At 40.4% G+C, this 23396-nt stretch overlaps 1 protein-coding gene across 1 annotated transcript in view; it reads right to left on the bottom strand.

The window, feature by feature from the left end:
* Hdgfl3 (HDGF like 3) overlaps positions 1-21819 on the bottom strand; it is a 53387-nt gene extending 31568 nt beyond the window's left edge. Inside the window, exon 1 of the mRNA XM_028873804.2 lies at positions 21659-21819. Coding sequence (XP_028729637.1) covers positions 21659-21742 — 84 coding nt within the window. The 5' untranslated portion in view covers positions 21743-21819. The remainder of the gene's footprint in view (positions 1-21658) is intronic.
* Between the last annotated feature and the right edge of the window lie 1577 nt (positions 21820-23396).

Genomic DNA, 23396 nt, shown 5'->3' with positions numbered 1-23396 from the left:
TGTGAGTGTGTTCGTTTAAACATAAAACATCAGAAGGGTATATTCTGAACTGTGTCTACCAGTTACCTCTGTAGGGTAGAGTAAGTAGTGCTACAAATTTACATTTTCTTTTGAAATGAAAACACAAACACAGGTACACAAAATGGTGATGCATTTCATATTTTGTACGAGCTCTATAAAACCTGTCTAAAAAAGGAAATGCACAGGGCATGGGATTCTCACTAAAGAATGGCTAGAGAACCTATCATGTGCCAAGGACTATTCTTGGTCTACATGTGCCAAGGACTATTCCTTTAGCCAAGCTTTCTAAGGACAGAGCCCATGAAACCCGTCTGACTGGATAGAACACCTTTTCCCACTGAAGACAGCTTTTAGAACCTCCAATTCTACACAAGGTTGGAATTTTAGAGAATCTTAATTCCACTATATATGGGGTGTGTGTGGGCAGGGCACAGCAAGTCGCCTGCTGCAGAGCTGGGGTGTTGGTTTTGGGGGAGCTGAGCTCCGGAGAGGTGAAAATTTGCAGTTAGCCTACTTGCTTCCTATGGGCTCCTGCTAGAGTTAGGGGCTAGAATAAAGAAATAGGGGTAGTTTATGAGGGGAAGATCTGTATGACCCACTGGAGATGGGGGGCAGGAGGAAAGGGCAGACTCAGCAGGTGGTCTGCTACAGAGCTAGGGATAAGACTCAAAGCAATTCCACTAAAATCAGGAACAACACAAGGTTGTCCACTCTCTTCATACTTACTCAATATGGTACTTGATATTTACTTAGCTAGAGTAATAAGACAATTGAAGGAGATCAAGGGGATACAAATTGGAAAGGAAGAAATCAAAGTATCTTTATTTGTAAGTGATATGATAGTATACATGAATGACCCTTAAAATTCTATCAGGGAACTCCCACAGATGATAAACACCTTTCAGCAAAGTGACTGGATACAAGATTAACTGAAAAGAATCAGTAGCCCTATATTCAAATGACAAATGGACTGAGAAAAAAATCAGGGAAACATCTTTCACAATAGCCTCAAAGAATATAAAGTATCTTGGGTTAACTCTAACCAAGCAAGTGAAAGACTTGTATGATAAAAACTTTAAAACATTGAAGAAAGAAACTAAAGAAGATAGCACAAGATGGAAAGATCTTCTGTTCTCATGACTGGTAGGATTAACATAGTAGAAATGGCTATCCTACTGAAAGCAATCTACAGATTCAGTGCCATCACCATTAAAACCTCAACACAATTCTTCACAGATTGCAAGGACAATTTTCTGCTTCATATGGGAACACAAAAAACCCAAGATAGCTAAAACAATCCTGAATAATAATGCCGGAGGTCTCACAATCTCCAATTTCAAGATCTACTACAGAGCGATAGTAATAAAAACAGCATGGTACTGGCATAAAAACAGACACATTGATCAGTGGAACTGAACTGAAGAACCACACATAAATCCACACATCTATGAACATCTGATTTTTGATAGAGCAGCCAGAAATACCCTCTGAACAAAAGAAAGCATCTTCAACAAATGGTGCTGATCAAACTGGACAGCTGCATGTAGAATCCAAGTAGATCCATACTTATCACCCTGTACAAAACTAACTCCAAGTGGATCAAAGAACTCAACATAAAATCAGATACACTGAACCTGAGAGAAGAGAAAGGAGGGAATAGCCTTGAACTCATCAGCAAGAGGAAAGACTTTCTGAGCAGACCACCATTAGCACAGGCACTAAGATCAATAATTAATAAATAAATGGGACTTCATAAAACAAAAGTTTCTGCATGGCAAAAGACACCATCATTTGGACAAAGTAGCAGCCTACAGAATGGGGAAAATATATATTTTTTCAAATTACACATCTATTTGGGATAATTTGGGAAGAATGCAGTCAAAATCCATGTAAATTTTATTCTAGCATAACAAACAGGGTGGAGATGGCAAGAGGTGGAGAATGGTATGGTGTGGCTCTCCTTTGCCCTTTCTCCATGACTTCAACCTATAAAAAGAAGGTCCCTTGAAAGCTAAGGTATGTCTTCTAGATCTTTAGAGAGAGGCTGCAGACAGAATCATTCCGTTAGGTACTCTGATGGCAGCATGAAATCAAGAGTGACTGTCAGGGATTCCTGTAAAGAATGCCAAACTCTATGGCTCACCCACAAGACTTAGTATGGGATTCAATTAAATCCTGTCCAAGAGGGCCAGGTGGTGACTTCAGGGGGAAACCAAGCTGAAAACATGAAAAGATGATTAGGGAAAAGAGCACTAGGAGGATGTACGCTTACTTATTTCAAGGGGGTGTAGATGAGGTAATCCCAGGAATGCTGCTGGTAGGAGAGTTGCAGGCTGCTTTGAAAATGGCTCCTAGTGACTCCATTCCTGAGTCATTGTGTGTGAAATCTCCCTTCTAGAGTGCAGGCTGGATCTAGCTATACACTAGTAATGAATGGAACATGGCAAACGTGATTAGATGGCACTTCTGGGTGAATCAGGACAAGGACTTCTGTTGTGCTGTAACCTGCTCTATTCAGCCCGCAAGGCATGGGGTACAGGACATCCTCCGACTGACAGCTGTGAAGAAATGAATTCCTTAGGTCAACAAACCATGAGGATCTGAATCCTTCCAACTACTCATGCATCTTGAAAATGGATCAGAGCCAAAGGATCCACACCTACAGAAACTATGAAATAATAAATGTGTGCTGTTTTAAGCCACTAAATTTTAGAGTAATCTGCTATCATGAAAATATTTAGTTTGGAATGGTAACATATTATAACAGAGAATAGTAAGTAATATCATAAAGACAATTAGGGAGTCATTAAGAAGAAACTGCAAAGAATTCACAAGCACGAACCAGCTTTAAACAATTGCCTCGTCCAGGCAGCAGAAACACCAGGTTCCCAGTTGTTTGTCAAGTATGAGTAAGAACTTTCAACAGAAGACTGGCATGTGGAAAGCCAGAGTTCAACATTCTGTACCCAAATAAAACAAAAAAGCTTTAATGCCATTTCTACCTCACTTGCACTCTGAGGTGACCAAAAGCTGAAGAATATGGCTAGTAAGAATGTGGGGGAAATGGATCCACAAGATAGGCATGGTCAGAAATATTACTTGAACCCTTTGCTACTGTAATAGGCCAGCATTCAGGAGGAGTGTAGAAATTAGATAGGAAAAAAACGGCTGAAAGTAAAATGCAAAGTTTTTAATCATTACACAGAATTCTCTATATTTACTATTGATTTGTGTGTGTTTAACCAGATCTGACTTCAGGACTTTTCAGTAGCAGACCTCACCCAAGGAGGCAGGAAAAAGGCCAATATCATGTAAGTAGAGATAAAACATAGCTTCAACAAAGAAAGATGAGAAAACAAATAAGTCCTATCAGTTAAATTATACTTAACACCAAAAGACACAAGAGAAAACTAACTAGAGTACATAAAGCATTTTATGAACAGTAATTAGCAAAAACACAGATATCCAACAAGCTGACAGGTATTATGTTATTTCCTTTTAAAATTAAAAATCAATAATAATTTAAATATTTCTTCTCTAAAACCTAAGTGTGTAAAAACCTCTTTGTCTACTGAGCAAACATGTTTAACAATAGAGGATATCAGATAATTGTGTTCACAATTTACACTCAATTGAGTACTGCTAGCTGTTTGTAGATTTAACTATTAAATTGTCCCAATATTCATTTTTAGTCTCATATTATTTAGTTTATATCCAAAATAAAGGTGGTTAAAAATGGAAAGCAAAAGTAGCAAAGTGAACATGGAAAGAACATTAGTGAAAAGCATAAAATAATAACAGTTCTGTATATTTCTTACAAGTAAAAGTAAAATATTACAAATTGAACCTTGAGCAATGTAAAGATTTTTCCATCTGAACCAACATTGAAAGGTTAATAAAAAGGGAGTATTTACCAACCAGCACTTTATTTTTAAAATTAATTGCCCCTTAAGAGTGTTATTGTTTTGACTATCTGTTGGTTTCTTCTACATGTGTGCGTCCATATTACATAAAAAGATATATGTAGCTGAAAGTTTTCCTGTGTCCTGCCCAGTCTGTAGCTGCTCAGACCCAAGTAAACACACAGACCCAAGTAAACACAAATTTAATTAATTTAATTAATTAAAACGGCTTGGCCATTAGCTCAGGCTTACTACTGACTAGCTCTTACACCTAAACTCAGCCCATTTCTGTTAATGTAAATGTTGCCACGTATTCTGTGACACACAGGTAAAGCCACAGAAAACCACTCTTTCCCCTCAGAAAACAGTCACCACTGTCTAACAGATTTACCTGAGAGTTCACAAGTCTAGGAGAAGATGGGAAGGTAAGCCTGTCTCTAAAAAGAAAAAGGATCTCCATGATCAAACAGCTTCTGTGACATGCCTGTAGCTGAATGTATTCCTGTGTCCCACTTCTCACACATAGAGAGACAGAAGGAACTTTATTTTTCTCTTCATTATGAAAATTCCTGAAATTGGCATAGACTAAGTGGCACAGATCCAATTAACTTAATGACTAACAATCCAATGATTATAAAACCTATACATTCACCTTTCCCTTAGAGATAGAATTGTGCCTTGCTTTTCTGTACTTTTTGCACTACCTTTATTTATATACCAGTGCTCAATCTCAATGAAATAGATTGCTAGGATTTGTTGGGTCATAGCTTATCTATATATTTTCATTTTAATAGCTATTAGCAGACTTTCCAAAAGGGCTGCAGTAACTCATTTCCACCAAGGTATAAAAAGGAGTTCTTTCCCCATCTTTGATAGCATTTGGGTGTTACTTTTCTTTTAAATTTGCATTTTCTGATTGATGGATAAGGTTAAACATCTTTTCATAGCTTTATTGGCCATTATAATTTGCCCTCCAGCAAACTGCCTATTTATATTTCATTTCTCTACAGAATTTTTTTGTATTATTCTCTGCCCTCTCTTACCCCCACATTTGTTATGTCTTTGTAGACATTTATTCTTTTGACTTCCAAGACACCTCCCTCTCTCCGCCCCCCCCCTCTCACACACACACACACACACACACACACACACACACACACACACACACACATCTATCTCACCAACTACCTCATCTCATGAGTCACCTGCATTTTCACTTATTATAGCTATTGGTGATCTTCATGGCTTTAAATGTCATCTATAAATTGATGAGTCTCATTTTGTAAATACCCAAATGCCAGAGCTTTCTGAGCCTAAGATCACATAGAGAGGTTGTCCTAAAAAATCTTATGGCTTAACCTGCTGATTACTGCCTAAGTAAACAGCATCACCATCTACACAGCTGTTTCCTACCAGACACTGGGAATACACTGTTGATTTAATTTTCTTCAAAGGCAATACACCTCCGTCATAGCCAACTTCTTCTAATTATATTGCTAAGAAACATCGCCAAACTAGCTACTTCTTTCCAAGTCCACTGTTCTCTCTAGTCCTTGTTAATCATCTATGACCCAAACTTTTACAGGTCTCTTAAAAAGGCCCTTTCATTCAACATCCCTAATCCTTACCCTCCCCAACTGTGCACCTAGCTTCAATTCTTCAGGTCCTAAATATAAATCAGATTGTTGTTTGCCTGCTCAAGAACCCCTAATGACTTTTCACCACTGTAAATATTCTAACTAGGTTATAGAACCCAAGATCCTACATAACAAGGCTTGTGTTTACCTTGCAAAACTCATCTCCTGTGTCTCATCACCTAAATGGAAATCTGCACAAGCCTTACTCATCTACTCGCTCTTTCTTGACTATTCCAACCTCACTGCTGCTTTTCCTTCAGGAGTTGTATGGATTTCTCCCACAGAATGATAAAAATCTGCTCAGACATTCCATTTTCAGAATGGTCTTCCTTTGATCATGCAGACACACACACACCCTCTCCGACAGCCTCATCTCCTCAGAATTACATCATAAGCACCCTCTTAAGCTTGCCTCATCTCCTGTTCGCTCATGGTTCCATTACATTACATATAATATTGTTTGTTGGCTTATCCACAAATCCCTTCTAAACTAAACATGTCACAAGAACAGAAACATTTTTCATACTGTTCAGTATTTAATCCTAGCACCTGGGACAATGTCTAGTGTGGTGGTTATTCTTGGTTGTCAACCTGACTACATCTAATCTGGTATCAACCAAGCAGTTGGGCACAACAGTAGATTTTCTTGATTGGATTATTTGAGGTGGGAAGGTCCACCCTAAATCTGGTCCGCACCTTTTGGTAGCAACCCACATAAAAGGACATGGAAGAAGGAGGCTTTGCTTTTTACCTGGTTATCTTCACTCTCACTGGCAAGTTCATCTACCATGCTGGTGAGACATTCCTTCACAAGTATTAGAACCTACTTCTTTGGGATTCCAAAACAGACTGCAGAACAGCAGCTATCTCTGATTCTTTGGGGACCCTAGCACCAGATTGGGACTGCTGAGACATACTGTCTCATGGACTGAACAACTTCTGGATCCTGGGCCTATTGGGGAATACCCATTATTGAATACTTGAACCACAGACTTTAAGCCACTCTAATACATACATACATACATACATACATATATATATATATATATATATTCCTAGTCTTCTAGAGGTGGGGATATATGTGCTATGGAAATTATAGATGCTGAATCAGAAAGCATGTAACATTCAATTTCACAATATAAACTGTATTCCAAAGTGCTGGACCATTATATAATCCATCAGTCATATCATCAGCAATATATGATATTTGCAAATTTCTTAATTTCTGGCATTCCCATAATGATATTAATCTGTAATTCTGTCAGCACTTTTCTTATAGGCATTATGTATTTCTTCAATGAAATGGCTGTTTGTGTAGTTTTGTTAATTTTTCTATTGAGCTGCCCGTCTTTATCTACTTGATTCATTATATACACTAGAGCTTTATAGGTTCCATGTGTTGTGAGCATCCTTTCTGATTTGTGGTTTACCTTTGCAACTTCACTATGGAATTTTTTAAAGTTGATTTTAATGAGCTCAAATTTACCAATCTTCCCTTTTACAGTTCATCTCCTCTATGTTCTTGTCATAAAATTCTTCCCTGCTCTTGAGACATAATGACATTCTTAGACATCCTAAAAATCTCTTCACACTTTCATCGGACGTTTGTATATGGTGTAATAATAGATGTTTGGTTTGATGTAGATGCTGTGACAGCTAACTCATCTGGATATCTGATCTGATACTAATCTTGACTCAACTTGATTAGGATTAAAGATGCCCAGGCAGTGAGGAAAGCACTTCTCGGGGTGTGCTTGTGGGAGCACTGTCAGAGGTGATTAGATTAGGAGGCTCTGACCCCATCAATGACTTGACTAGTCAGAGGTAACAGGATCGAGGAGGGTGAGGACTAGAGGAAGTGGGTAACTGGAGGCTTGCCTTTGAAGGGTCTAACTTGGGCCCTGCCCATGTTGTTACTCTCTCCTGCTTCCTGGCTACAGTGAAGTAAGGAGAGTTCTGCTCTATCATGCCCTTTCTACTACAGTGCTCTGCTTCCTTCCAGCATAGAGGAGTGGAAGCAGATGACCATGGACTTAAACCCCTAAAGCCGTGAGCAAAAACAAATGCTCTTTAAACCATTTCAGTTATTGCCAAAAACAAAAACAAAAAGCCCAGTACAATGCACAGGACTAACTAAGGATGTCGTATTACTTTAAAACACTCCTGTCTGTAATCTCACCCTGTCACCTACTGTGGATGTCATTATTTGTGGACCAGTTTCTGCACTCACTTCTATGTTCTGCTATTTTATAAAGTTCCATCATCTTAATTCTTGTTTAGAAATGTTTTGTCTTGGCTGTTATTTTACATACATTTAAAAGAATAGAGCCGGGCGGTGGTGGCGCACGCCTTTAATCCCAGCACTCAGGAGGCAGAGCCAGGCGGATCTCTGTGAGTTCGAGGCCAGCCTGGGCTACCAAGTGAACTCCAGGAAAGGCGCAAAGCTACACAGAGAAACCCTGTCTCGAAAAACCAAAAAAAAAAAAAAAAAAAAGGAATAGAAACAAAAATAAAACATAATTGAAACACACATAATATCAGCAAAATTATAATAAGACTAAAATGCATTTAAAATAAATGTGCAGAAAATTACAGAGACATTTAAATGTCTAAATAAATAGAGAAGCAAACTACATTCATGGATAAGAAACCTCACTATTATGTCAGTTCTTCCTATATTAACCCATAGATGGAACTTGAATCCAATTAAAATCCAAAATCCCAACACAGCTCACTGATTGGAAATATTCAGAACTGTAAGTCTAAGACTTTAACAACAACATGTTTTGCAAAACATGTTAAAATGTTACCTAGTTCTAAACGCACATCTTTCTTTTAAAGTAAGTCTAGAGCTTTTTCCTGATCATCTTGAATTATCTGCTCTGTCTTTTGGAATTCATGTTTCAGAAAGTTGACTTTCCCACAGTACACTTCATTAATTATTATTTTCTCTCAATGATTTATTTTTGTTCTGGCTATTTCCCCCCCAGTCTGGCTTCTGTTTGGCTAGTTTATTTTCTGTAGCACTGATTCTACAAGCTGTCTGGGTGTTTATAGACTCCACCCTGGTTCTTCTTATTTTGTGTCATCATTGTTAACATGCTGTTTTCCTCACTGAGAAAACCACTTGAAGGAGCATGGACTGGGATGAAGAGAAAGCGTAACACAAAGGACACAGAGCCCCTGGGCAAGGAAGAAATAATGCAGAGACCAACGAGAGAGACACTGTATCATTTCAAATTTAGAATTGTAGCAATTATCTTACATGCCTCTGAAAACAGGGGCATATGCACTGATGATACTAGACAAATGGCAAACATTACACATTTCATAATCTATCAAATATCTCAAAAATTTAACCTACAGCAGTAATAATACCACTCTAAGGACTTAATGCATCCCTCTGTAAAGTATTTCTTTTTTAGGGCAAAATATAAAGTAGTTTTGTTGTCTTTCAAAAAGTTGCAACACAAAAGTAAACAAATCAAAACAAAAACAGAAACTATTTTCATGGTCATGTGCTCCTGACAGGGAAAGTAAGCAGAAGGAAGAAATTATCAATGTATGCTATAGTTTTAAAATCACACAATTATAAGTACTTTGATTAGGAAGCTAATGTTATTTTTGACGTAGTAATATAATTGCTAATAAAATAAGGGGTGAGGTTCAATGAGTTTTCTTCCCCAACTTGCTTTTGGTCAGGGTGTTTCATCACAGCAAGGTAACCCTGATTAAGACATACTTAATCACAACCTTTTCCCTCTGGTTTTTGGAGAGTAAGTGGCCATACCTATTCTCCTGGACCTACCTCACTAGTTCTTTACTCACACAAAGGAACATTCTTTGGTTCTTGAAAGTAAAGGAAATTCTGACACAACATGGATGAATCTGGAGGACATTATGTTAAGTAAAATAAACCAGTCACGGAAATATATATAATGTATAATTCTACTTATATGAGATGCCTAGACAAATAACATACAGAGAGACAGAATGTAGAATAGTGTTTGCCAAGGGTTAGCAGGCAGCAAATGGAGAGTTACTGTTTAATGGACATAGTTTCAGTTTACAGGAGGAAATAAGTTCTAGAGATAGATGGAGGTGATATTACATTACTAACTAATGTACACTGTGCACAGTTATTAAGCTGGTATATGCTCCATTAACAAGGAGCTGATACAGGAAGACTAAAAGTTCTAGCCTGAGCTACATAAGAAATATTAAGTATTAAATTTTCTATCAAACACTGTAAAACTTGTGTTTAGGACAAGGAATGCAAATTTTAAATTTACTCCCACCAGGTAAAACCTTTGTTTATACAAAGTCTCTGCTGCATTCTCTGAACTTAAATGAATTAAGTGGCACACCTCAGCCAGCTTTTCTTCATTTCCTTTCTGTGGATTCTTTTAAACCCAGCCAATCCATGAAAGACTGTGAGACTGGCCCCAGTCAATGGGGGAAAGACAGTCAGCACCTGCAGCAGAATCAAATCCAAGCGCACTCCCGCTACCCCTTGCTCCCCTGCTTTGGTGAGCTGCACACCCTTTTGATTAAGAGTCCAGTTCTGCCCTGTTGAGACACTTCAGCTGGAATGGTGGTCTTTTTCTTTGCAACCTGGGACATAGCTCTAATAATAGCAAAATCCTGCCCGAAACAAACAGGATAGAGTTAAGATGGTTTTCTGGTATGCGTATTATACCATAACTTAAAAAAACGACAATTATAACAAGCATATAAATAGTTCACTCCAAGTCTGAGTTATCTTTTCCATAAACTTCTAATTTTCTTAAGTAATGGTTCATGATATTTAAAATTTTATTTAAAATAGTTATATGTGTGTATGTATGTGTGTTGTGTGCCAGCTAGGTGTTAAAATAATCGTGTGTGTGTGTGTGTGTGTGTGTGTGTGTGTGTGTGTGTGTGTGTGTGGTGTGCCAGCTAGGTGTGTGTGTTGCCAAGGAGGCCAAAAGCAGATGTCAGATCTCCTAGAACTGGAGTTACAGGCAGTTATGACCCACCCAATATGGGTACTGGGAACCAAATTTGAATCCTCTAGAAGACCAAGCATTCTTAACCATCTCTCTAGGCCAAGTCATGATTTCTAATTGTCAAAACCAGAGTGATTTCCTTATTTACTTTCACTTCTTCCTTTATGTTATACAAGTGAAGAAAGAGCACCAATCTTAGCAAAGCACTTTCTATTAACTGACTGGAAATTCTAGGCAACTTAGTTGGTTGCCTAGATTAATACATTTACATTTTCTCATCTTCAAAATAACAACACTGGAAGTTATCTTAAATGTACATTTCAGCCATTTTTCTTTTGAATACTGCCTGCTGGAAGGGAAGCAAAAGAACAAAATGTCAAAGTAGGCTCATTCAGGATTTAGTGATCTCTCTCTAGGGCCTTATTTAAATGCCATTTTATTGAAGGGGTTTCCTCTGAATATTCTATGTAATATAGAAACATCTTCTCTGCACTTTGCATACCTGGTAGCACACATCATCTCCCCTCAGCTATTTAAGTAATGCCTGAAGACAGTCTTTGCCAGATTCCAAATGTATAAACCCTGCCTTTAGACCAGTGCCTGGAGTACAGGCACTCAATAAATAGCAGTTGAATGAAGAGATGAATAAACTTGCATTGCCAGAGGTAAAGCACACAATTTACTGGATAGTTTAAGAACTGGAGATAGGATTTCAGTATATCAATTACTATAATTTGGCAACTTGGAGGAGATACTTAGAATCTCTCTAGACTTTAGTTTTTTCCACCTGTAAAAGGAGGGATAATAATATTTATTATATAGGGCTTCTGTGCTGATTAATGGGACACAAACAAATACTATAGAAATGCTCCAAAATTCCTCCTTTAAACATGTTTTTCCCTCTCACATTTATTTATGTCGTGTGTGAGTGCTCTAGTGCATATGGAGGTAAGACAGTAACTTTTGGATGTGGGTTCTCTTCTTCCACAGTCTGTATTCCATAAACTTGCCTTGTACACCTGTTAGTTTTGTGAACATAACAGTCCTTGTCCTTAGTCACAGAGGGTCTGACACTTGAACAGTTTAGCACTGTAAACCCAAGCAAACTTTAGAGCCTCAATATCAGTCAGGGAACATTATGTAGTCAGGCTGTAAATAAATATGCAATTAGCAAATACATGGTACTTATTACCCTTAACAAGTCATATACATGAAACTATAACAGCTTCAAGGTAGTTATAGATATTACAGTTCAAAAATTAGAAGGAAGGTGAATGAAGAAAAGTTTCAGCCTGTTTTAAAGCTTTTTGAAAACAAGGAAGATATAGGTCTGGATGATTAAAATTTCTTAACAGAATATCACTTTCATTTCTTATGTTCTATGACTTTCATGTAAGACTGTAGCTCTATCAAAATACAAACTTCAGAAATGTGAGTAAACCATCATTATTTCTGAAACCCAACAATTATTCCATATTAACACATATAGTACACAATAGATTAACTTCCTTTGGTCTAACAGACCAAAACCATGTCAACCTAATTTTACATCAAATTAAATATAAAACTATCAGGCTGCATCACATATAGAAGAACTATGGTTTGGTTAAAAAAAATTCTGGTGTGTGTATTAGTATTTATTTTTTACTGTTGAATATAGCAAAAGCAAACAAAACAAAAAACTGCCATGTAAATCAACAATTACTCATTTTTCAGAGTCTAAATCTTCAAAACTAGTGAGTTAATCTTCATATAGCAGTCCAATGAAGTAGAAAGTTTTACGTTGAAAACAGCTGATCTCATACTGAAAATCTACCAAACAAAGATAGGTAGAGACAAAATTCGTTTACAATCCATCTAATTCAAAAAACTCACTGAAAATTTATAATACGGCTCCCTCTAGACATGCATTCCCCTAAAATTAAAGATGTCATTAGGACAAAGTTCTAGTTTGTATTAGTTTGATTCTAGTTCTTCAGAATAAAAAAAGGAGAGTTCTAAAGCTGAGTGATTTTCTGACATTTCTGCCTACATAATTTTTCCAATCTTCTGTGAAACTTATTTTTATATGTGTTAACCACTACTGGATCTTTTAACAGCTTTACTCTTAGGCATATTTTCCATTAGAAACTCATTACTGTGTTATCAAGAACTTTCTACTGCCCATACAAGAAACATTGTTGCTACCACTGACTGTACCAGGCTGTGGAAACTGGACAGCTCCACTTCTATTATCAGAATTTCCCTGAAGCTTGAGGCCCAGTGACCAAACAGAAAGGTTAATTTATTCACTGACCCATTTGCACATCAACATAGTTATAGATCCTGCCCCCCAAATTCTGAAGCCACGTGGAATCTCTAGAAATGGTTCATTACACTTGGGAATCTTACAATGGAAAGTCCCCACAATTCCCAGAAGATAATGCCAAAATGATTATTATAAAATTACAAGGAAATTGATGAGAAAATACACCCACCAAGTCATATAAGCACTTACTGAGGTTTTTACTAGGTTTCTTGCATTATGTAAGTAGAGCTGGGTGCTTCTGGAGGTACCTGAATAGCCACTTAGTATTTCTTTCATGCATAGTTTAGTAGGAAATCCCTAGGAAAGAGATCTGAGAAGTTATCATCCTTCTTACTCTAAAGGTATGCTCAACCTGACAGACTTAAACAGCAGTAGAGTAAGAGGCTTGCTTGTCTTTTACCCCATCTGATGTTTGGAGAGTACCTGTTCTCTTTTACACATACAGATTTTAAATCCTTACACAAGTCAATAATACTATGCAATTAACTCAGATTTGATTTTAATAGTTCTCTGATTTCTCTAAATGCACAACTACTATCTTATTTTATATTCTCTTGAATCAAAGGGCTTTTAAAGAGATAGACTAGAGAAATACAATACAAACCACTATAGTAATTATTCTCCGATTTAAGATTGCCAGTTTTATAGATGCAGGATCTATCTATCTACCTATCTATCTATCTATCTATCTATCTATCTATCTATCTAACCTTCTTACATATTGCCAAATGTTTCTTTAGTCCTTTCATCTAATCTAATGTCACACTTTATAAATTCTTGAGGCATTCTTAGTGGTAAGGGATTAAGATAAAAGGTAGTGTTTGCTTAGGAATCCTGAGGCCCTGGGTTTGATTCCCAGCACTCTATAACTGAGCATGGTAATTCCTAACACTCAGAGGGTATACACTGAAAGATCAGATGTTTAAGGATATTTATTATTTCAAACTGGATTTGAGGTCAGCCTGGGAAATATGAGCCTCTGTTTTAAAATAAGAACAAAAATACGATATTTATTAATTGTTAATCTTTAATGTATTTCTTAAACTAAAGTTTTGGGAATAAAAAATATTATTATAGTTACCTTACCATATTATCAAGATATATATGTAATATATACACTCTCAGAGATAATCAATCTAACCATAATTAAATAACTTAATTATAAATGTGTACATGTAAGCTGACAAATTTATTTATTTATTGGTACTGAAGATAGAACCTAGAACTTTATGCATGCTACACAATCTTTAAAAGTCGAGTCATTTACTTTTAGTGACCAGGAAGAAAACGGGTCTTCTTTTTCTTAGCCAGTCAACATGTGGGAGCCAAAACTTCTCTGCTAAAGCAATTCTAGTAATATAAATCCAAAGTTCTAAAATGCACGCATGCTCCATGACTCAAAAATATGATTTCTAGAGAATCATCAAAAGAAAACAACTAATGATCTAGCAAAAAGAATGTTTCTGAGTCTTGTTCTATAGTTATAAACTCGAATAAACTATGTCGTGTAACAGGAACTATTATAATTTATAACCATAGTAAGTGCATATTCACATTGGTTATAGCTAGGTACAGTGATATTAATCTTTCTATAATGAATATTATTCACACAATACAACTTTTTACTCAAGAGAAATTAGTATCTACAACATGAAATTCAATCCATTTTTTACAAGTTGATAATAGTTCAAATAATGTATAGTATTGTCAACTGTATTAGAGAAAAGACCACTAGTGACTTGCAAGAGTCCTTTACAAGTGGCACTTCTACTTTACCTATTGTGATGACCATTGGTATTTCATAAAAGCCTCTTGGTGTTTATAAAATACAAGCCTCACAATGGTAGCACACACCTTTAATCCCAGCATTTGGGAGGCAGAGGCAGGCAGATCTCTATGAGTGTGAAGCTAGCCTGGTCTAATTAGATTCACAAACTAAACTAGCCTAAATTATTTTCATTCTTTTTTGTCTGTTTTGTTTTTTGAGACAGGGTTTCTCTGTGCAGCCCGCTGTCCTGGAACTCACTCTGTAGACCAGCCTGGCTTCAAACCTACAGAGATCCGCCTGCCTCTGTCTCCTGAGAGCTGGGATTAAGGCGTGCGCCACCCCCACCAGGTTTCATTTTCACATTCTTATTCGTAATTTCTTTACTTATTTCACTAGAGACAGGTGACAACCTGGAGACCACGTTTTCAGTTGCAGGGCTTGAAGTGATCAGAAAGGCATTTTGCCATGGCCTATACCAATAACCACATCAAACAGACCAGGTTCTGATCTGACCTTTGGATACTCTTTTTTTTTTTTTTTTTTTTTGTTTTTTCGAGACAGGGTTTCTCTGTGTAGCTTTGCGCCTTTCCTGGAGCTCACTTGGTAGCCCAGGCTGGCCTCGAACTCACAAAGATCCGCCTGGCTCTGCCTCCCAAGTGCTGGGATTAAAGGCGTGCGCCACCGCGCCCGGCAAAGAGATACCTTTTTTTTTTTTGGTTTTTTGAGACAGGGTTTCTCTGTGTAGCTTTGTGCCTTTCCTGGAACTCACTCTGTAGACCAGGCTGGCCTCGAACTCTCAGAGACCTGCCTGCCTCTGCCTCCCGAGTGCTGGGATTAAAGGCGTGCGCCACCACCGCCCGGCTTGGATACTCTTAATAATAGAAAACTTTCTCTTGTTTACTAGCTTATATTGTTTTAATACTAGAGAACATTTCCAATAAAGTTGTATATAATTCTAAACTATCAATCTTCTTACAAAAGAATCATAAACAATATCTTATAGTAGAGATTTCATGACAGAATTAATGCACAGATTGGTATTAAGGATTTAAGTTGCCTATTTGCTCTCAGTTTATGTAAAAGAAATGAGACAGTCTGCCTGTTTCTTGGCAAGGTCAATGCAGCCTCGGAGGAAAAGGCTTAGAGAGCCTGTGCTATTTTCTACCTGAAGACAACTTCTCTGGACGCATACCAAAGTAGTGAACATTATGGATATCTTACTTTATGTTGAGACTGGAAAGAACTTAAATTCTTGAAAATATGTGACCTGCTTTCCAGAAATAAAGTCTTATATTCTAGTACTTTATTGCCAAAGGCAAACAAACAAATACATGAGCACTACCACCTGGACAGTGCTATGGTGAAGAAACTCAATTGTTCCAAAATGTTTACATTAATAAAGATTATAAAATACTTTATATTTATGCTTTTAATGTGCCACAGATTTAATCTCAACTTTAAATTGTACCTAGCATTGTGCCTCACACAAAACAAAATCTCAGCAAGAGTTCAGCACTTCAAGCAATATAGGAGGGTAAGGTAAAATGCTTTACTGTATGTAAAGTTCTCTCAAGTGAGAGAGGCCGAGACAGACCCAAAACGTGATCCAAAGCGACTGAGTAAGAAAGGAACAGAAAGACAAATGCAGGCAAACAAATGACGCCGAAACCAGAACTCAAAGGAGACCTAAGAGGAAATTCTAGAGAAGCAAATGCAATCTGTTTTCTTCTTTGTCTTCAGTGCCTAGAGATGCAACCCAGGGATTCACATTGCTAAGTGAGCACTATCCCTGAGCTAAATCTCTAGCAGCAAAAGGAAAGCAAAACACTGAAATCTAAAACTGGGGAGATCTGATCCATGTAGCCTACAGGATCAGTTGTGTGAGAGGGGGTGCATTACCACATACTGCTCCAAAATGTGTTTCTAAAAACTAAGATAGGACTCCATCACAGCGCACAAATCGTAAGCGTGCAACTTGACAAGCTTTTCCGTGAGCACGCGCTTATCCAACACCAAGAGATGAAGACAGGGAACAACTGCAGCGCTTCTTCGCACTGCATGCTGGTCACCACGCTCAGCTCCGCTTGTTCCTGGACACCATAGAAACAGATGTACACTCATACACTGTCATGTCTGGCTTCTTTCCCTTAACTTTACTTTTTTTGTGTGGGTATCAGTAACACATGACAGAGTTGTCTACTTATTCTCCTGTGAGGGGACATTTGGTTGTTTCTATTAGTCTATTATGAATAAATCGCTTTGTCTGGACACTTTTCTTCAGATCTTTTGGTGGACACTTATTTTTTTCTTGGTTCTATGACGATAGACTGCTAGGCCACAAAGTAGGTTTGTATTCAATTTCAGTAGACAGGGCCAGATTCTGGAAATGAGTACATCAATTACTTATGAAGAGTGTTGGAGAGTCCACATAAAAATATATTGAAACTTTGAGGCTGGGGGTGGGGGCTTGCTATGTTACCCAGACTGGCCTTGAACTTCTGGACTCAAGCTATCTTCCTGTGTTGGCCTCCTGAATAGTGGGACTAAAGGCATGGGCTAATATGCCTGGAAATAACTTGGGGGAGGGAAGAAGAACTAGGAATTAAATTCAGGGCCTCATGCATACAAAGCACATGATTTACTACTAAAGTTTTTCAATTTAAAAAGGCTCTGGAATTGAAGCACAACCGCTGTGAGGAGGCTACTCTCCGAACTGGGTACCAAAGTGCTCAAAACTCACACACAGGTGAATGGGGAGGGTGGGAAGAAAAGACTTTTCTATCCGAATCTTTCATTCTTTTATCTAAAAAGTCAATTTCACTATCATTTAATATAAGAATTGACATTAATGCCCTTATCTTAGGCTCACTGTGACTTACTGTCATTTGGGATTGTTTGGTTGCACAGAATTAAGGAATATTTAATTCACCTAGCTTTCACCAAACAGACAAATGGCTAAAGAAGTTCTACACAGGTAATATTAATGAATACAAGCACACAACTTTACAAAACGACTCAACCGGCACGTGTAATCTAAAAAACAAACCAAACCTCTTTAGATGATTAAAAGCTATGGCCTCCCGACCAATTGGGTCTCACAAGGCACAGGCCAAAAATATTCTAAAACCTACGGCTTAAAAATATGGATTTAATACATTACTGTTAATATCCTGACAATAAAAGATTTGAGCCATAAAGTATCCTTATGTCATGGTCATCACCTTTGGATAATTTTTATGTCTATTTTATAATGTACATAGTAGTAGTATAAAATAAGAGGCATATATAATTTTAAGGTAAATTTACACATACTAGAAATGCATGCTGAAATTTTACCAACAGGATATTCAATCGATGGAGTTCAGATCCTTGTTTAGTGCACATGTTTTTTTTTTTTTTTTTTTTTTTTTAGTATTAGGCTAGAAAATCTTTATGCACAGATGAACTTCTAGTTCTATACACAACAGTCCACAGAAATATCTAGCTGCCTTAATGTTAAAATAACACAGGCAAACAGTAGGAAAGAAGGGAAGAAGACAGGAACTAGGCAGGAAGAGACACAAGAGAAATTTCCTAGTTACTGGTACTAGTCTACATCTTGGTAGGTATTTTTTATTGTGTCTGTATATATATTAGTCAAATTCAGTCAATGTACATTTAGGTTTCCTTCTATGTAAATTTTACCACACAAGGAAAAAAATAAAGATTCATTAAATATGCTGACCTATAGTTAATGACAAGCATATTTAATTAATTATAATATAAATTATAATGTCTATAACTTACTTTGAAGTATCAAATATCAAATTAAGATAGACTGCTGTATGGATAGAAGGATTGATATGTGAACAGGTATGTGATGAATACAGTATAATTAATAAAAATCTAAGTGAAAGATATATGGAAGCTCACTGAATAATTGAACATCTGTTTGGTTTTCATGGTAAAATACTGAGAAAATTAACACATCTACTAAAGAGCTGAAAACTGACAGACATTAACTTAAAATGGCATAATAGTATAATGTAAGTTATAAATTTATAATGGGAAAAGTAGGAATATTCAAGCACATTGCTTTGGGATACAGCAGTATTTTATCCTCAGGGTATGTTTCAAAATTCACAGTGGATGTCTGTAGTGGGGACAGTACCATTGCCTATAAACAGTTTTATTTTTTCTTGAAATACATATAACTATGAAAAAGTTAAACTTATAAATTAGGTAAAGAGATTAACAATAAAGAATAATTAAAACAATATATTGTAATAAGTTATTTGAATGTGGTCTTTCCCTGTCTCCCAAAATACTGTATAGCACTGCACTCTACTTTTGAACTGTGGAGAATGAAAACACTGATAAAGGAAACTAATAAACTCTTTATGTAGGGAGAATTATCTATTTTACAGACTACTAAGTTGAAATTCAGAAAGATTACAGAAGTATGGCCAGACCATTAAGTGTCAAGGCCAGGCAGGAGTGGAATCCAACTTTTCCAAGTCTTGGGTCCTCTTGACTCATATTTCTCACAAGGTGCCTCCCTGAACCAAACATCTTCCTCACAAGCAAGGGAACTGTTCTTCCATTCCTGGACGGACCAGCTTGGACTTTTCAGAAGCTCCTTCCTACCATATCAAGCTTCTCTTCCCACAGTAGGTGTGTCTCTGGAGCTTCACATACTGCAGTCCCCACATTACTACATTTTATATAAAGTGAAAGTACTGGAAATATGAGTAAGATTCGTTTTCCAGTTAGTATTTTTAAATATCAACTGACAAAGTTTTTTTTTTTTTTTTTTTTTGATTTTTCGAGACAGGGTTTCTCTGTGTAGCTTTGTGCCTTTCCTGGAACTCGCTTTGGAGACCAGGCTGGCCTTTAATCCCAGCACTCTGGAGGCAGAGGAAGGCGGATCTCTGTGAGTTTGAGGTCAACTGACAAAGTTATAAGCATGTATAAAATGAGGGATAATGCTGCATAAAATTGAGACGAGAACATGTTTTACCATATGTAATCAAGAGTAGGACCTCAAAATATCTTTTTCTCCTAACCTTTACCTTTCCTCAGAATGCAAAATGTTGCTCATTATAAAATAATTTTTCATAACCTTAGAAGCTTTCCTTAAAGTTAAATGTGAACACACAGAGACTTTTCTTCCATGCATCATTTTAAATCTGAAAACCTAATGGGTTTGTGCTTTCTCATTTCCTCTTCTATCTTGGTTTGGGATTCTATCTTCCAGGAATATTTTTGTACAATTAGATACACTTTTGTAGTACAGAATTACCACAGGTGGCCAACCTGTGAGAGCAGTATGTTAATGAGATTGTTTTTAAGCATTTTCTTTTGGACCATCGGAAGATACTTTTCAAAGGCAAGATTGTAAGGAATGGCTGTGGCCTTTCACTTTTGAGTATGCACATACAACTTCACAGCTGTATTATTTCTTACTTGACAAATACACACAGGGACTCCCTAAAAGACTCCTAAAGTCACACTTCTTGCCCTTGTAAGTATTATATACTGTTTTGTAGCATCAAAAACAAAACAACAAGCAGTAATTCTACACTGAAAACCTCGCCTTGTTTTTGTTTAAGGACCTGGGGTTTCGTGCATGAAGAACTTCTCACAGCCTAACGGAGTCTGAGTGAGGCTGGTTTTTTTTTTTCCCCCTCTTGATGCCTGAGGTTGTTAGTGTTGGAAGGACTCTGGAGATGGTTGTTTTATAGCGGTAGAAATGGATGTGCTGGCAGTTCAAATGACTAGTTCCTAGCAGTGCCTAAACCACACACCAGATCCCCTGAATTCCCAGCCCAGTGTCCTTTCCATTTTAAAATCATGCCCAAACAAACGTTTAAAAATATGGTTATGTCCATCCATTACCTCAACTCCACTAAATTCCAGCCTGCCCCTCCTGATGTCACTTCCTCTTGTGAATGAGTGTTTTCCCCTTGGTCTTGTTATCTTCATTACCACACAGCACTTGAATTCACTCTCACAATCTCTGTCAGCTTTTCCATGGGCTGTGTTTGTTCCTCCATGATACCAACACTGTCTCCAAAATGCCTCGACTATCCCTTAACTACATCTATTGCAGGCAGTCAACTGCCAACTATCACAAAATTAGAGGTAAAAGTGATTTATATTTTAAAACATAAAGCGCGCACACACCGGGTGGTGCTGCTTCCTCAGTCAAGGGAGTGTAAGGAAAACGCCGAATGCCAGGTATTCAATGCAGATGCTTTCTAGAGAAAACCCAGCGACAGCCTCGCTATTTAGGAAGAGAGCGATCGCGGGCTGTGTGTGGTTCGGGGCCAAGAAGAAGGCTCGCAAACTGACCTAAAACAAATATGGAGGTGAAAAGGCACAAGGAGCTTCCTGAAGTCCTCAGCCGGTGACGGGGCTATCTGGTGTCAGTTTCTAAGAACGAGGGGGGCACCAGGGTGGCACACGGACAATGCGAGGGCATCGCGCTCGGGGGGTGGAGGGGGAACGACACTCAACAAGTCTGGAAGGGGAAGGAGGATGCACTGAGCTGGAAGATGCTGCCACGAGGCTCGCGCTGGCCTCGGCCCGACCACGAACCCTTTCGGGGACTGACCTCCCCGACGGGCTCTCGCCGGCTGGGGGACAGCCTTTGGCTCTCCTACCTGCCTCGACGTTCGCCCGGGACCGGGGGAGGGGGGGTGTCTACCCAGGACCGTGCTGGGGAGCCGGCGCCTCCACCCCGGGCCCGCTTCCCTTCCCGGTCAGGAAGGCGACGTCGGGCCTGTCGGGCCGGACCCGCCTTCGAAAGTGGGCGTCAGGATGGCCGCTGAGCGGCCGGGCGGCCGGGCGAGGGCGCCGCCGGAACCCTGGCCTGGGGCCCCCGGGGCCCGGAGCGCAGCGCGGCTCGCGGCGGAGCCCAGGCGGCGGCCGGCCGTGCGGCGGGCTCGCGCCGAGGTGCTGGGGAAAGGGGGCGGGCGCGCCATCATGAAGGGAAAATGGTGGGCGGGCGGGCCCGCGCGCGCCGCCGCTGCCGCCGCCGCCGCCGTACTCACCCGGGCGGGCCAGTGCGGGTAGCCCTTCATCTTGGCGAAAACCAGGTCTCCCGCTTTGTACTCGCGGGGCCGCGGACGCGCCATCCCGGTCGTTCCCCTGCCCGCTCGTCCTTGGTCGCCGCGAAGATGCCGGGGAGGCCGCCCGCCCCCCTCCACGCCCCGCGCCCCCCGCGCGCGCGCGCGCGGGGCCGACGGGGACCGCGCCGCGCTCTCCCCCGCGGGCCTCCCGAGTCGGGCGCGCGAGCGGCCGCTCCGACGAGAGGCAGCGGCCGAGGCGAGCGGTGTCTCTCTCCTCTCTCTCTCTCTCTGGGGTGGGGTGGAGTGGGGGAGACCCGCAGGCCCCGGCAGATCCCCGCCCGGCTGCGGGGGAGGGGAGCACGCGTCCGGCCGCGCCGAGTCCTGATGCTGCTGCCGCCGCCGCCGCTGCCGCCGCTACCGCCGCCGCGTGCAGCTCCCCGGAGCCGCGTCGCCGCTTCCCCGCCGAGCTTTCTGGGTGCCGTGCGAGCTCCGGGCCTCGCGCCTCCTCCGAATTCCTCCTCGGGCAGCGACCGCAAACACGATCTTATTATTGTTCTCGCGCGCGCTCAGCATCCCCCCCCCCTCCCGCCCTCGCCCGCCCCGCTTCCCTCCCCTTGCGCGCCGGCCGGTTAATTCCTAGGTGCACGGCCGGCTTTCGCGGAGAAACCGCGCGCGCCGCCCCGGCTGGCTCGGCGGGCGGGCTGCTTGCTGGTGGGCGCGTCCTCCCGCAGCAGCAGCAGCAGCAGCAGCAGCAGCAGCGAAGCCGGTGCCCGGCGGGTGGGAGCGCCTACTCCGAGGACGCCCGCCGCCTGCTCTCTTTTGTTCTTGGCCGGGAGCTGCCTGGCGTAGCCCAGCCAATCACTACCCGGCCGCCCCTCTTCCCTCCTGCCCGCGCCCACCCCCCACGGACTGCACCCCCCCTCTCCCGGCTGCCCCCCACCCACGGGCCACTTCTGCGGGTGCTCTCTGGTGAGTGGTGGGGGTGGAGGGGACAAAGGCGCCCCAGGCATGGGGATGGCCGCGCAGGGGACTCTCTGCCTGGTCACTAGGCTGCTGGAAAGAGCTGGCGACCTCCCTTAGGTTTTTGCCCCAGGTCTGCCTTAACAATGCAGTGTGAGCCACCTAGGGCGAGCTGCTTGCTTCCCTGGTGTCAAGGCCAGTCCTCACCGACAGCATGGCACAGTCGGGTTTTGAGCATGGACCTGTGGTCCGATGCCTATAACCGTTCTGCTTCTCCGTTATGCGGCTATGTGGGGGCTTCATGGGCCAGCAGTTGGGGGAAAAGGACTTAGCCTGACAAGTCACTTGTTTTCGATCCTGGCAACATGCTGGATAGCAGCTTCTGGTGATTTCTTAACACAGGTCAGTAGGTCTAGAACAAATGTGTGCATTCACCGTTGTTTTCTTTGGAAACCAGCTGACTGCTCTCGAAGGCATTTTGGGAGCGAGAATCTTTATAACACCCTCTTTTGTGAGAGATAAATAAAATAATTCCCTGCTTTCTGAATTTGCCTGATGAATGGATGCTGCCTCTTCCATCACCATGAACACGCCTTCTTTAAAAGGTCCGCTGGTGCCGCCGTGGCCTGCACCTAGTTTAGAGGGCCGTTCTGGTTTGTGGACTTCCCTCTTTGCCATATCTCCCCGCTATAGAAGGTGGCTTTTCCAAGCATCTGCTTCCCTGGCTTGCGCTATAGAACTGTTTTACCGCAGGCTTCCA

Source organism: Peromyscus leucopus, chromosome 1 (assembly GCF_004664715.2).
Source record: "Peromyscus leucopus breed LL Stock chromosome 1, UCI_PerLeu_2.1, whole genome shotgun sequence".
Classification (NCBI taxonomy): domain Eukaryota; kingdom Metazoa; phylum Chordata; class Mammalia; order Rodentia; family Cricetidae; genus Peromyscus; species Peromyscus leucopus.
This window is presented reverse-complemented; position numbering and strand designations above follow the sequence as displayed.